Below are 14,699 nucleotides of genomic sequence, written 5' to 3'. Positions count from 1 at the left end.
GTTCAAGTCCCAGCAACCACATGGTGGCTCACAACCATCTGTAATGGGATCCATGCCCTCTTCTGGTGCTTCTGAAGACAGTGACAGTACTCATATATAATAAATAAACAAATAAATCTTAAAAAAAAAAAAAAGAAAAGCATCTTCATAGCAGACAGTAGTAGCCCATGTCTTTAATTCCAGAACTCTAATCCCTGAGGCAGAGGCCAGCCTAGTCTACAGCGTGAGCTCTGGGACAGCCAAGGATACACAGGGAGACCGTGTCTCAACAAATAAACAAACCCTCGCAGTGTACTTAGCCACTTGAGTTTTCCTCAATTCCGGATGGAGTTAAGTTGAGAACCAAGAACAGCATCTCGGTTCGTGGGTACCATGTGCGTGCAGCAGCCACTGGAAACCAGAAGAGGGCATCAGCCTTGGGACTGCAGTAACAGATGCTATGTGAGTGCAGGGAGCCCAACGCTGCTCCTCTGGGAGAGCAGCAACTGCTCTTAACCGTGAGCCATTGCTCTGACCCCTTCCTTACGTGAAATCGAACTAGGCAGTTCCTATTTTTTGTTTTGTTCTGTTTTGTTCAGGTTTTGTCCGTGTAGGTCCCTGGCTGTTTTGGAACTCACTCTGTAGACCAGGCTGGCCTTGAACTTACAGAGATCTGCCTGCCCCTGTCTCCTTAGTGCTAGGATTAAAAGTTAGCCCCTTGTTGTGTTCTTTTTGACATAGGATCTCTTGTTCACTGAGAGTTGGAACTATTGATGAGGTCAAGCTGTCTAGCCAACAAGCCCTTGGGATCCATTTTCCTTCTTGTCTCCCCCAAGCTCAGATTACATATATTATGTGCCACCATGTCCAACTTCTTAGATAGGTGCTAGGGAACAAACTTTGGTCATCATATTTGGTTTTTGTTTGTTTGTTTTTGTTTTGTTTTGTTGTTTTTGGAGCTGAGGACCGAACCCAGGGCCTTGAGCTTGCTAGGCAAGCGCTCTACCACTGAGCTAAATCCCCAACCCCTTGTTTTTGTTTTTTAAGACAAGGTTTCTCTGTGTTGTCCTGGCTACCCTGGAACCCAAAAATGCACCCGCTTCTCCCTCCCAGGTTTAAAGGATTAAAAAGGAGTTTTTCCACCACACCCAACTGGTCCTGATGTTTGTATTCTGAGCATTTTACCAACTAAGCCATCTTCCCAGTACCCACCAGTTCCAGGATACCCGGTGCTCTCTTTTGACCTCTGTGAGCACCAGGCATGCACACCGTGCACACACATATACACACAGGCAAAACAGTCATACACATAAAATAATTTTAAAAGGGAAAACTTTCTTGGTGTGATGGCGTGAGCCTTTAATCCCAGCCCTTGGAAGGCAAAGGCATGTTGGTTGGTCTCTGTGAGTTCCAAGACAGCAAGAGCTACATAACAGAGAGACTCTGTCTCAAGAAAGAAAAAGAGAGGGGTTGGGGATTTGGCTCAGTGGTAGAGCGCTTGCCTAGGAAGCGTAAAGTCCTGGGTTCTGATTCCCAGCCACGAAAAAAAAAAAAAAAAAAAAAAAAAAAAGAGAAAAAAAAGAAAAGAAAAAAAATCAAGATGAGTTGTAATCAGAAACAATAGGGAACTAGGTATCTGCTGAATGAATGAATGAATGAATGAATGAATGAATGAATGAAGCCTCCTTAAGAAGGGGACTAACATGTGAAGTAGGGGTTACCAAACATCCGAGAAGGCATCAGAGGTTAGAGTCCCTCTGGTCCCTCTGCTGGTCCCATGCTGTCCTAGGAACACATGCAAAATGAGTACACTAGCTCTTCAAATAAACAAGGCTTGGGGTGAGCGTCTGTTATCTTTTTTTTAATTATTAAGAAAAAAATATGTTACAAAACAATATCATCCATCATATATTTCTTAATTTCGATTTCTTTTAAAAATTAAAGTAATAAAAAAAGTCACTTTATAAAATAATACAAAAGAACAGGATCAGTTGGGGGCTAGGAGGGACTGTCTGAGCTGATAGGCTCAGGAATCCAGTGCTTGGCTTTGCTTCCAGCTTGCCCCTAAGCTGGCCTGGGGGCTAGGGAAACAGATATGGGGTGGGAAGGGTCCCTGGGCTCAGGGCAGACCACTCCTCTAGCTGGGCAGTGGGAGGGTATAGATAGTCAGGCATCCATACTCAGGCGGGTCCTGGGAGAGCAGAAGAGCCTAGAAGTAGAGGTGAGTCACCCTGGGACAGTAAGTGGACCGGCCCCTTCGTTACTACCTCCTCTGCAGGCAGACATCTAGTTTCCGCTACTCAGTATCCCTAGCAGTTTGCTGGGCTCCATCCCCTGCTGCTGGGCCACCGTCTGCACATCGAAGCCCATGTGCATAAGGAACTGTGCCACGTTCATTTCTTGGCCTGTGAACTGGTCCCGGATGGTAGGGCATGAGGGATTGCAGTGGGGCCAGGGGCAGCTGTCTACCAGGTGGAAAGGGCAGCCCTTCATGGGCGTTTTGCTGGCCTTATGGCTGTCGTGGAAGCTCCGGTCCCAGCAGTGCAGTGCCCGAGGCAGTGAGGTCCCCTTCACCTGGACATCTGTCCAATAGCTGTAGAAAGAACCCAGGTGTGGGTTGTCAAGTCCGTTGGTGTCATTGTTTGGGGCTACAGCTGGTGTAGTAGGTTTGGAGGGCCCAGAAAGAAAAACACACTATACAGAGCCTCCAGAAGGATCTCATGGAAAGGCATCTACTGGTTTGGGAGGTGCTTAAAGGCCTATGGAATTAATACCACAGAGGTAATAGAACCTGTGGGAGATACTGACCTCCGTATGATGATCTCATGTGACAGGCAGGCGGGGGCAAAGCTGGCCCTGGTAGGGGGAAAAATCAGCCTGAGTTCCACAGTATAGCCTTTTCCAGATAAGCAGCCCTTGCTTTTGCTGTGTCTGGCCAGCTTCTCATCTGCCCTAGCCTTGGCTCCAGTACCCGCATGCTCTATGCTGACCCTTACCCTTTGGGCTTCCCAAACCTGTTTTATGTACACCTCACCCAGCCAGAGTCTGCTAGGCAGTGGCAGGAGGCTATCTTGAGCACATGAATCGTCTGACATTTTCTTTTCTCTTCCTTTCTTTCCTTTTTCTTTTTTAGCCTGGGTCTCATAGGGTTCAGGCTACCTCAAACTGGCTATGTAGCCAAGATAAGTTTGTTTTGTTTTGTTTTTTTTATTATCTTCTTTCTATTTCTCGGATGCTGAGATTGCAGGCAGTGTAGGTGGTGCTGGGTATTAAACCCACGGCTTTACACATTCTAGGCAAACAGGATGCCTGATGACTTAGGATCGCAGTCTGAGACCGACCCGTACTTTTTATTTATCTAGCCAGCGTCTCACCGTGTGACTAGGCTGGCCTTGAACTCATAGAAATCCACCTGCTTCTGCCTCATACCTTTACGTCATGAGCCACCCAGCCCAGGTCCCTTGCACACACTCACTGCACATCCTTGAGTGTGCCACGCAGCTCTCGGCCCAGATTCTGGATGTACAGCCACTGGCCCTCCTGAACCGGCTGCCCAGTGAGATGCACGTTATCCACGGTCAGCTGAGCCTCATCGAAAAGCCACTGTACTACGAACACTGGACCTGGGAGGAGGAGGAGGCACAGGTTGACCTGCCTCTGGGTTTCACATCCTGCCCTGCTCCTAGCAGGCTCACAGACTAGCTACACTTTGGACAGCCAGTGGTCCTGTGTCTTTTTTTTTCTTTCTAAAGAAGAACCCTGGGGTTGGGGATTTAGCTCAGCGGTAGAGCGCTTGCCTAGCAAGCGCAAGGCCCTGGGTTCGGTCCCCAGCTCCGAAAAAAAGAAAAGAAAAGAAAAAAAAAAGAAGAAGAAGAAGAAGAACCCTAAGTCCTTCCCACTATTCTCTGGAAAGAGGGGCGTAGACCCAAAATACAGAAAGGAAGCATATGGATTTGTCTCTGATGTCGTTTCAAATGATGCTAGTTTGCTTGGGACCGACGGTCTTGGTGCTAAAAATCAGGACGGTCCCAGTCCAGGTGGGAAGGACTGTTTACTCTGCTGTAGGCATGACCACTTTTGTGGAACAGTAAAAGGTCTCTGGTCCAACCTCTTTAGTTTCAGGACTGGTGTACAATTCAGGATCTCCCGCCACTTCCCAAATGCCTCATCTGAACTGGCCACTCACAGCGCAGAGTGGGATATATTTTGTAGCCAAAGAAGCAATTCCATTCCTCTCCTTCCTTGAACTGGCGCTGGCAGCGCTCTGGGACCATTCCACTCCAGTACCTGCAGCACGATCATAGGTTAGGCTGTGATCCTGGGTACTCCTCACACCCCAGGTCCTTTGCACTAGGCAGGGTTTTGGCATGAGGGATGGGCTCCCCCGTCCCAGGTCACCTGATGCCGCGGCGGATGGCCTCCGTGGGTGCACAGTTGATGGTATCGATGCAGTCTGACCGTCGGTACTGCTTGTTGTCCAGGAACCAACCTGAGTCAGCCAGGCCCCGCACCTGGATAGATGGGTAGCCCAACTCCTCCAACAGCTCAGCCACGCGGTCTACATTCAACAGCACCCCGGTGCCCCCAGCACTGAGGGAAGGCCAGACGTGAGGCCAAGTGGCTGGAGATGGGCGCTCACTGTCCACCCAGAGCTGGTTTAGCCCCAGCCCTAGTCCTGAGGAAGCACTGCCTCTGAACAATGCATTCTGACTGTAGCCATGTTGCTTCTCCATGGGCAAGACACAGGGGGCCTCTCTCCCTCAAGGTCTGGAGGCAGAGGACTGCTGGCATTCTAAGCATTGGCCCACAGCTAAGACTGGCAGAGCATAGAGCTGACTCTCCCCTCTTTCTCCTGTATTAGTTTCCTTATCTGAAGAAGAAGATAAACTCCAGCATCTCGGACTCCCTCATCCAGTCTTAGCATGCATTCTGTGTTCCTGTTGGGGCACAGCTACTGACCAGTTGGCCTCACCCCACCCTTCCCTGACGCTGCATGCTGAAGCAGGGATATCAGGACACACCTGACCACTAACCCACTATCTAGGCCACTACTACAGCCCAACAGTCTTACGGGTCCAGAAGCATTCTCTAAACGGTTCCCAGCTACAGAACACTTGGAGGTCAGACCTCTAAGGTGACCCGAGTGAGGCTGATCTTCCTATGGAGGCTGGAGCCAGCAGGGCTCTGGGCCGATAGATTCCAGATCTGAAGGCCGTTACTTTCCAGGTTCTCCCATGCACACTCCATTCCGCCCATGTTCCAGAGTTGCCACAACGGCCCCTTGCTCCCTCCATACAAAGTCCTCCTCCCCTGGGCCTGTTGTGCTTACCTGCTCCCAGCCAGCAGCAACACCTTTGCCCCACTCAGCCCTTTGACCAGGAGCTCTCGTACCACTTCCTGGATGATGAGGGAGCCCATGAAGGCATACTCATCTGTGTGGGAAAGGGGTAGCTTTAGGTGAAGTTAGACTCAGGGCAAGATCTCCTACCCCAGGAGGCAGGAGGATAGGCTTGGGCTATTTCCAGGGATGGGATAGGGGTTAGGGTAGACTGGGGAGGGGTGAGGATCAAGGGCAGGAGGCCCTCCTTGGAGGTTCCTCAGGGGTCAGGTGAGCCACAGACAAGCAGTCACCCTAAGGCATGCTACAAACATGTCACGGAAGTTTATATTTCCCCACAAGTCTCACCACCCTTCTCTGTTTTAATGGGCTGGGAAGCCAGGGACTCACTCTTCTCAGACTTGGGTGAAGCCCCACTCCAAACGTCACTGGAGCAGTAGGGGATGAAGCTGTAACAGGGATCAGGTGAGCCCACCATGGCCCTCTGCTGCCCAAAGCTACCATGAAAGACCCCCAAGAAAAATGCTGCCAGAATAAGACCCTCAAGAAGGACCTCCCCAGGAAGGACCTCCTTAGAATTGAATTCCCCCCCAAGGAAAGGGAGCCCCTAGAAGAATCATTCTCCCAGGAAGGAATGCTAGAAAGGATACCTCCTAAAACAGGGCCTTTAGGAAGGATCTCCCCAAGAAGGACCCTCCGAGAAGGATCATCACCCCCAAGAAGAATTAAACTCTCTATTAAAGGCCACCCCAAATATGACCCCCCCACACAAAGGCCGGCCCCCAAGAATGAATCCCCACACTCAAAGTACTCCATAGGGAGGACCACTCCGGGAAGGAACCCCCACCAAGGGAAACCCATGTTCTCTTACACCATATTGGCATTCCACCAGTGTGGGTTCTCCTCTGGCTGGGAGGATAGAATACCAGTACCTGGGGAAACAGGAAGGGGGTATGCAGGTACGGAGACTTCCTTCTTGATAGCCCTGGTGCAAGGGTGGATAGGGAATGATGGGAGGGCGGATAGGCTTAGTTATTGAAAAGTCATCGGGCTGAAAAGTGAGGAGCTCTCCATGGTTTTAGGGACTCGGAATGTAGGATGGGGCTCCAGGGGTAAACAGGTCCTTCCTAGAAGACCTTACTTGGAGAGTCTGACTATTCTGTTACTTCTACCAGACCGAGCCGGTCTCGTGCTGCTGACCTGTGCGCGTGTGTGGCCAGTCTTTGGAGCTCATGAGGCGCCGCATGGTGCTGTATCTGGAGTCACAGTTCTCCCGGTTGAAGCAATACCAGCCGCCTGCAGGCACAGGCATCTGGCTCCGTCCCAGGAGTCCAGGAGACCCCTCCTGCCCCACACCTCAGCCCCTGGAACCTACCTTCCAGAAAGAGTAACCACCGCCGACTGCCCTTGGACTCCTTCAAATAGTAGCTGCGGGAAAGGCGCACAGAGCGTGCTGTCAGGTGGGGATACTTGAGCCACCTTCTTTCCCTACCCTCATCCCCAAGCTGGAATCCTCAGCCCTCTTTCCCACTTCGGTGCTGAAAGGGTCATTCCACCTGTTGCCTGGAGCTCACCACAGCCGCGCGAGGGCGCCCGCAGCCAATCGCAAACTGAACGCACAAGCTGGTGAAACCCCACTGATTCCCCAGAGGTGGCGACAGCGGGTGGGTGGATGGAGGGTCCTGCGGTCCGTGGAAAATTCCCACAGCCCGCCCCGCATGAGACCCGCGTTAACCCTGGCGCCGATGTCTGTCGAAGAGCTGCACTCTCGAGCACGCAGTGGCACTTGAATAATGAGAAATATGCTAGGGCTAGAGGCCCAGAAAACGGTAGTGGTAAGGAGCGCAGCGAGGAGATGCAGGAGACACCGAAGCGGTGTTACAGCCTTTCTATCAAGGCCCAGACTGACATCGATCAACTGAGCGCGTGGGCATCCAGAGACCCTTCTGACCTCCCAGTTTCACCTGTGTCCTCTATCTACTTCAAAGTTGAGTGCGTGTGTGAATGCTGCACCTGGAGCCTTCGGTCCCTCTTGTGCCCCCTCCTTGCTCCCGTGCTTGGATTCCTGACTGTCCCGAACCAATCTGTTACGCACAGGGGGGCCCTGAGACAGAAACCTCCTGTCCTTCAATGCTGCCTCTTTCTACTGGAGACATAGCCACTCTGGGACTGCAGTCTCTTTTCCTGTCCGAGGACCTGAACTTTCAAAGGCGGGTGCACGGTGGCCAAGAGGTCAGCACCCGAGTTGGCCTCGGACCAGAGCTTCAAGAGCTGCCCCCTCCCCCGCTTTGGGAGGCTCCAAGCCAGGCTTTCCCCAGGGCTAGCAGCAATAGACGCCCGAGTGGAACCCTTTCTTCTAGGGACCAGATCAGCCATTGAAAATAGGAAGGGTCCAGTGCAGTCTCCGCGTTTGTGCGCGCGCGGGGAGGCAGAGGATGCGAGAGCCACCAGTGATGGGACGACGGCGAGCCAGGAGCGGAGCACCGGTGGAGCCAGCCAAGCCAGGTTGACGGCCTCCCGGGGTCCTGCCCAGCACCGGCCTTACCCGGCGGGGCTGCCGTCATTGCAGGTCACCGACGTGTTCAGCAGGAGGTGAAGGCGCAGGTCCTCGTTGAGCTGCTGCGCAGAGCAGGGATACAGGGACTGTGCCAGGCTCTTGACTTGCGCCATAAAGCTGTCCATGTTGCCCTCCACCGCCGTGAAGTCCAGCGGGAAGCTCTCCACCGGCTGCCCGGCGCCGGGCGCCACCTCAGCCCGCTGAGGGGGCGGCGGCGGGGGCGGCGGCTGGGGTGGCTGCTGGCCACGGCGCCTCCAGGTCTTCCTGCCCTCGCTGCCCCCAACCCAGTGCAGCAGGCCCAGCAGTAGCAGCACGCGCACCTCTCCGCCCATGGCAATGTCACTCCGGCCTGTGGCCACCTGCGGAGAGCAGACGGCAGTGAGGCGTCGGCGGCTCGGGGCGCCGGGCCAGGGGGCGCGCAAGACACTGCTGCTCCTCGGCCCGGGCTCCCGTGCGTTGTCCCTGTCCGGGGCGGCCTGGTGGGCTCTCGGCGTCGAGGCTCTGGAGTCAGGCGCCACTGGCCTCCGCAGCTCCGGCTCCGCGCGTAGCTGGCCGAGGGCAATGCAGACTCTGGGTGCGCTGGCTCCGGACCGCGCCAATGAGCGGCGGGGGCCGAGCTGGGCGTAGTTTGCGGGGGCCGCGGCAACCCGGGTGCCCGCGCGTTAGAAGTGCCGCCGCCGCCCGGGCGCGGCAGGGGGGAGGGGGCTGCGCTCACTCTTTTCTTGGCGGAGGCTTAGCCTTTTCTTCCCAAACCACAAGCCTGACGGAGGGGCCTGGACTAACCCGTTGCGGCCGCCGGAGGCGCTCCCGGCTCGGCTCCGTGGGGGGCAGCGCGGCCGGGCTGGCCCCGGGCAGCTTCATTCTCCGCGGCCAGCTCGGCGCCGCTACCCCCGCCCTCGGAGCGCCCCGGGGGCCGGGAGGAAGAGGCCTTTCCGCAACGGGGGCGCCCTGCGGATTGCGCAGTTGCTCTGCCCGACGGGTCAGGGCGCAGGGTGCGAGGGTTCACCTGGAACAGTTGGGGCCTTCCCTCCCGCGCCCGAGCCCAGTGCATTCGTGGGAGACTCGAACTCGGCCCCCTCCGCACACCTCGCACGGCCCGGAGTCTTGCGCTCACCGTAGTCCTCGTAGTTGCTGGAGCTGCGCTATCCCGCTGGTGCGCCCGACTGCGCTGCGCTCCCTCTCTGGCGCTGGCGTAGAGCCGCCCGAGACTTTTATCCAGCGGGGCCCCCGGGATCAAAGCGGCGGCGGACACAGGGCTCCGCGCCGAGGGGCCGGTAGTAACGGCGCAGGGGGGGCCGCTGCGAGAAGCGGACAGGTGGGGCCCAAGGCCCGGCTTTCGGGGTCGACCTGCAGGAAGGATCGAGTGTGTGACTTCAACCCGCCGGAGAGTCTCCCTGTCTGGTGCTGGAGCCCGCAGATGTTAGGAGACATGTAGGTCGGAGGCGGTACTGCTACTTAACAGAGTTGGTAGGCTTTTGGTGTAGAGTCCCTTGCTGGTGCGCCCCATGAAGAAGACCACTAAGAACCTCTCCCTGCCCAGACACCACTGGAGGAGAAGAAAGCTGAATCAGAGAAGTTGCCGGCTTGGAGCAAGTCACCTCATCTAATGTAACCACCTCCTCTATACATCCCAAGGCTCAGGTGACCAGCGAGAATTAAATTCCTGTCAGAAATCAAAACTGGGAGCCAACTTTGGCATGCGCCAAACTCACAGACAAGGAGATTGCTGCAAGTGTTAGGCCAGCCATGGCTACACAGTGAACTTCTAAAGTTAAATAAATGAATAGTTAAAAGTCTCGGGAGCAAGACTGATGGTGTGGTAGTCGTGGTCAAACTGGCTGCACAAAACCAAACATACCCAGTCTAAGTGCACCTCAAGCCAGCCGCTTGTTTTTTCTTTACCTTCTGCCTGCAGTCTGGTAGTGTTTTTGTAGAGACAGGAAACACACCTGCCTCGAGACAAGGGTCCAAACCTCGGGCAGGGCTTCTACAGCCCACATTCTAATTCATGGCAGGAGGAGCCTGTTTCATCTAGTGGGTACCTGCTGCAACTCCTAGGGAGGAGTCCTAGGGTGGAGTCAGAAAGGATCCCACCAGTGCTGCAGAACCAACCTGCGGCTCTTCTTCAGGCTGAGTGACTGCAGGAAACGAGTTCCCAGTATACCTTCATACGCGGCAGGCCAGCTCTCCTAAGATCCAGTGAGAAGCCAAGGAGAAGGATAAACTACAGAATCCAAGATGAGGCTGCCTGACGTTCAAAGATGGTGGGTTCATTCAAGGAAAAGCACGAAGGAGTCTGCTCACGGGCACCTGGTACAAATGTGTGTTCTGTTTCCAGATGGGAACCGAGTTCAGAGAAACTGAGAGGGACGCAGCAAGCTCTGCTCATTCATAAGTTCACCTTTGGGGTGGAGAGAAGGCTCAGCGGGTAAGAGCACTTGCTGCTCTCACAGAGAATTGCTCTCTCTCACAGTTCCATTTCCAGAACCCACACAGTGGCTCAAACTGTCTGTAACTATCTCCAGGGAATACAAAGCCCTTATCTGGCCTCCTTGGCCACCAGGCACACACACTTGGTGCACAGATACATATGCGGAGGCAAAACGCCCGTACACCTACAAATAATAATTTTTAAAAAGTTAAGAAAAGAAATCCACATTTGCTATCTCTCTGTTGTTGGACCAGCTTAAAGTCTGTGCTTGAGACTGGCCAAGGGCAGCAGCTCCATCATTCTGAGAAGTCCTTTTAAAGCCTTTATCCTCAGTAGCCAAGGCTACTAGGATAGAAACATGGAGCAAGAACCTTCACTGGAAAACTTCTACCCTAGGAGCCTGTTATTCCAAGTCTCAGCAGAGAAATGCTAACCTCCAGCTGGGTGGCATGCTGCACAGGGCTGGGCTGCCAGTCCCTGGCCCGGAGCCACTTCCTGGTGGGGAGATTTTGGGCAAGGCCCGTGACCTCTCTTTGTGCCTCTGTTTCCTACTCTTTAAAGTGAGGCAGTGACCGTATGTCTGTTGGAGGGTTGTGGGATTACAGGAGCCCAAGCATGAAAGTGCTCAGCAGGGTGGTGGTTATGAGTGCCAAAGAAATTCCAGAACAAGCCAAGGACATGCATATTCTATTCTCTGGCCTTTGCTGTATCGTGATTTAGCCTGCACATCAAACCACGATGAGTTCTTGTTTGGTTTGTTTAACAACCAGTAGCAGAAAAGGGGGCTCCGACCAAAGGTTTCCCTTAACATCCCTGCCTTCGCTCTCACTCTTCCCTCTGCTATGGGCCCTGTTTCAACCCCTGTTCTTCTCCTACCTTAAATAGACCGAGTTTATGTTCCCCCAAGGCCAACCATGCGTCTGTCCATGTCTGCACCAGAGTTTTCAGTATCCTAAATGTGGCAAAGCCTCTCCAGACTTCAGATTCTTTTAAGGCTATGTATTTCTGCTTTCAGTTCACCTACACCAAAACCAGAGGCCATTGTAACCCCTCGCAACCTAATGGAAGACTCACCAGCACTGATTCAGATACTGCTTCTTGCCAACTTGAGCGGATATGAGCAAAAACGTGTAATATAACGAGCGCTGGCGAGGGCGAGAAGAAACAGAGGCTCTGTACACTGCTGGGGGTGGTACCGAATGGTATAGTTGCTGCAGAAAACCATTGAGCGGCCCCTCCATGAATCCAACAGAACATCGCCCATCTGACCCAGCACCTCCACTCCTAGGTACGCACCTTGAATTGGAAGCAGGTGTTCAAACAAAAGCAGTCACAAAAGTGTTCAGAGCAGCCGCAATCCACAATGGCTAAAAGGTGGACACCGCTCAAAAGCCCACCAGTGTGGTTTCTTTTTACAGTGGGAAGCCTTTTGGCTATAAAAAGAAAATCCCGACCTATGCTACAGTCTTAAAAACACTAAACGGAGTGAGATAAACCGGATACAAAGGACTCATGCTGTGTGGTTCTGTAGACAAGAGATACCCAGGAAGGGTGAATCCACAGAGACAAAGCCGCACCATAGGCTGGCAGGAGACCGGGAAGATCATTGAGGAGTGCCTATTGACAGGTGTGCTTGTGTCCTCAGGGGGTGATGAAGATATCTGAAGCCATGGTGGAGATGATTGCGCACATTGTAGGTCTACTGTGGGGATGGGCTCACACATTGTAGGTCTACCAAATGTTGTTGTGACAACTTCAAGGGGTTAGGTCCCTGTTACTTGAATTTTGCCTTTTAAAAACAAAATCCAAAAATTAGAATACTGATGCACATCATTCCCTGGGAGGTAGATGAGAGAGGATCAGGGGTTCAAGGCCAGCCTCAGTTACATAGAGAGTTTGATATATACTATAGGAGACCTTGCTTCAAAACAAACGCAAGCCACCAAGTTTGACAGCAGCTTGGCACAGGACAAGAATAGCTGGACCAAGCCTGAAGCCAGGTGAACAGGTTGGCAGGGATAGCACAGGCTGGTCTTCTTCACAATTCTCTTCATAGTTGGGTATCAAACGGAGCTGGGGATAAGGATAGGGAGCTTCTTTCTGTATTGGAATCCTGGCTCTGCCGCTGCTGGCCTATGGGTCTTTGAGCTCTAGCTCCTTTCCCGTAAAGTACCTGCTTCACTCTGCACAGTGAGACAGGTTGCTGGGGACAGGATGCCGGCTCAAGGAACATGTGATGGACAACAGCTGTCACGTGGGTATTGGTGGTACCTCAGGGAATAGTGTGGTTTGAGGTCCTACATACAGGAAGCGTGTGGACTGGGAGGGTGAGTTAGACATGCGACAATGTTACAAGTCACCTCCCTAAGGTGGTCCCTCAGAGTTACCCTTGTGGATGTTAAACACATCAGATACTGGGCAAGGACTGTGCCCTTTTCCCGCTCTTGGCTGCTCCACTGACTTAGTGGGATGTGCACGGCCTGGCTCTGCCTGTTGTTCTTGCCTGACTCCTGTTAGAGCTGGTAGTGGGTGCATCTTTCTAGCTCAGATCTAGCGTGTGCCCAGTAGCAAGGGGGCCTGGAGCAGGGTTCTGTGCATTTCCAGAACAATACGTCAAAAGCAGGATAGGAGTTCAGGGTTTTGTTCTGGGTTCTGGGGAGAAGGACAGAGTGGGGAAAGAATGCACAGATAAACATAGAGTTAAGTACCAGAAGGTACAGGCCTTACCTAGGCAGGCAGAGCCCTTCCTGGGAAGGAGCCAAGATGGAACATTTCAGGAAAGAGCTAAGGTCTGTGTTAAGCTGATCTCCAGGTCTGGGAAAGAGGCGTGCACGGCAGAGGCCGACAGTAGCACATGAGTCCCATCTGAGACATTCTGTGGGATCCAACAGTTGAATGACCTGCTTAGAGGGCTGGCCCAGCAGGGATTAGCGTGTCCAGCAACCCCAGACCCAGTTCCCTTGCCCGGATGTGAGACTGGCCTCCTCCCCGTATCTATTCCCAGCCCCCAGCCTGCACTTTTTACCCAGCTCCATGTTCCAGCTGCTACCTTCTGCTGTCTGGGGCCCAGCTGTTCTATGCTGGTCTCAGCCACTGGGCCTCACATGGCCATCTGGGTGGTTCTGCACTCCAGCCGCTGGCCTCTGAGGCCCAAATGAACAAGAAATCTGGGCAGGATAGCCTCTGGTCCTATAGCCTGCTCTGAGGGGAAAGCTCTGAAGATACCTAAGATCCCACCTTTAGTTCTTTGCCTGGGCTGGGGCTCAAAGCCAGGAAGACCCTGAAACTAAACCTCTTTTAGTTTCTCCCCAAAGCCTTCATATCTGTGTCTATATTTGTTGGTTTATTTCCTCTCGGCTGGAGGAAAGCAACTCACAAAGGATGGCAAACTCTTCTGCTTGTTCTTGGGCACTGATCTCTCTGAGACTTTCAGACTTTCTGGCCCTTGGAAAACAGGTGGCTGTTTGTAGCTTTGTGGTCACTTGGCAGAAAGGGCTGTGTTGCTGATCCTAGGAGTCAGAGTCCCTTCATTGGGAGCATGAGAGTCCCGAGACTGAGGCCCTACAGCCCCTCAATGGTGAACCAGTATGGGGTGATACAGAGTCAGCCGCTTAGAGCACTGAGGTGACTTGGACCTTACTGACGTTTCTGCAGTACCTGTTCCTACCAGGACCTCTGCAACTAAAGCCGGCCCTAGCCCATTTGCTCAGCAGACAGACCAGTGGGAGGACTCTGCTGGATGCTGGCTTGCAGTGGCATGGGCTAACTGGAGGTTCACTAGGGTGGACATATTCCCAAGCTGGGGGAAGGGTGTAGGCCTGGAAAGGGGTCGCTGCTTATCTGTGGAACTTCTCGGGGTGCCTCTGGAGCACCCTGAGATATCTAGCATACTTCCTTGATCCTGAACGGACAAAGCTGCTAGTGGATGTCCTGAGAGCTTCAGGCTGAGGGTACCAACCCCTCAGCTGTTCAGTTGCTGGCCCCCAGGTGCCTGAAGTAAAGCACTCCACAGGCCAATGAGGCCAGCTGCCATGTGACCTCCAGCTCCCTCTTTCCAACCTCCTCCAGCAGGCTTGCACGTGGCCCTCCGGGGAGACAGAAACAAACTCTCAGATCTTGCCACTGGGAACCTTTCAGCGCTGGAGGCTGCGGATGCTTCTCTTAAAGGACCATACCACTTTAATTCAAAGCAGATCCTTGGAACAGCTGTCTAGCTGCTGGCAGGAGGAAGCAGGAGGGAGATGGCCTGGCAGCAGAAGGAAGGTGTCCTCAAAAAAGGATGCTAGATTCATTCTCAAAAGTAGTTAAAGTGGAGGCAGATAGGGCTGAGGGGCAGGTCCAGCTCTCAGTAGCTGGGAGAAGGCCTCTTCTCTCACAGGAGACACCTGAAGCTG

The 14,699-nt window shown here is 53.4% G+C and overlaps 1 protein-coding gene across 1 annotated transcript; it reads right to left on the bottom strand.

Moving 5' to 3' along the window:
• Nucleotides 1-1,819: 1,819 nt before the first annotated feature.
• On the bottom strand, nucleotides 1,820-8,353 carry Notum (notum, palmitoleoyl-protein carboxylesterase). Its single transcript, XM_032913955.1, has 11 exons — nucleotides 7,863-8,353; nucleotides 6,693-6,745; nucleotides 6,518-6,613; nucleotides 6,189-6,249; nucleotides 5,708-5,766; nucleotides 5,309-5,411; nucleotides 4,378-4,569; nucleotides 4,166-4,266; nucleotides 3,455-3,602; nucleotides 2,788-2,835; nucleotides 1,820-2,572 (listed from the first exon to the last, which is right to left on the bottom strand). The coding sequence occupies exons 1-11, from the start codon at nucleotides 8,204-8,206 to the stop codon at nucleotides 2,266-2,268; spliced, it is 1,512 nt and encodes a 503-aa protein (XP_032769846.1). The 5' UTR covers nucleotides 8,207-8,353; the 3' UTR covers nucleotides 1,820-2,265.
• Nucleotides 8,354-14,699: the final 6,346 nt, after the last annotated feature.

This window comes from Rattus rattus, chromosome 9 (assembly GCF_011064425.1).
Source record: "Rattus rattus isolate New Zealand chromosome 9, Rrattus_CSIRO_v1, whole genome shotgun sequence".
Classification (NCBI taxonomy): domain Eukaryota; kingdom Metazoa; phylum Chordata; class Mammalia; order Rodentia; family Muridae; genus Rattus; species Rattus rattus.
This window is presented reverse-complemented; position numbering and strand designations above follow the sequence as displayed.

Excerpts from the sequence above, each read along its gene's own strand:
- Notum (XM_032913955.1), bottom strand. The coding sequence starts at position 8,206 with ATGGGCGGAGAGGTGCGCGTGCTGCTACTGCTGGGCCTGCTGCACTGG. Across the intron at positions 5,412-5,707 it reads TTCACCCAAGTCTGAGAAGA|ATGAGTATGCCTTCATGGGC; the intron begins GTGAGTCCCTGG and ends TTTCCCACACAG. Across the intron at positions 4,570-5,308 it reads TTGCTGCTGGCTGGGAGCAG|TGCTGGGGGCACCGGGGTGC; the intron begins GTAAGCACAACA and ends GCCTTCCCTCAG.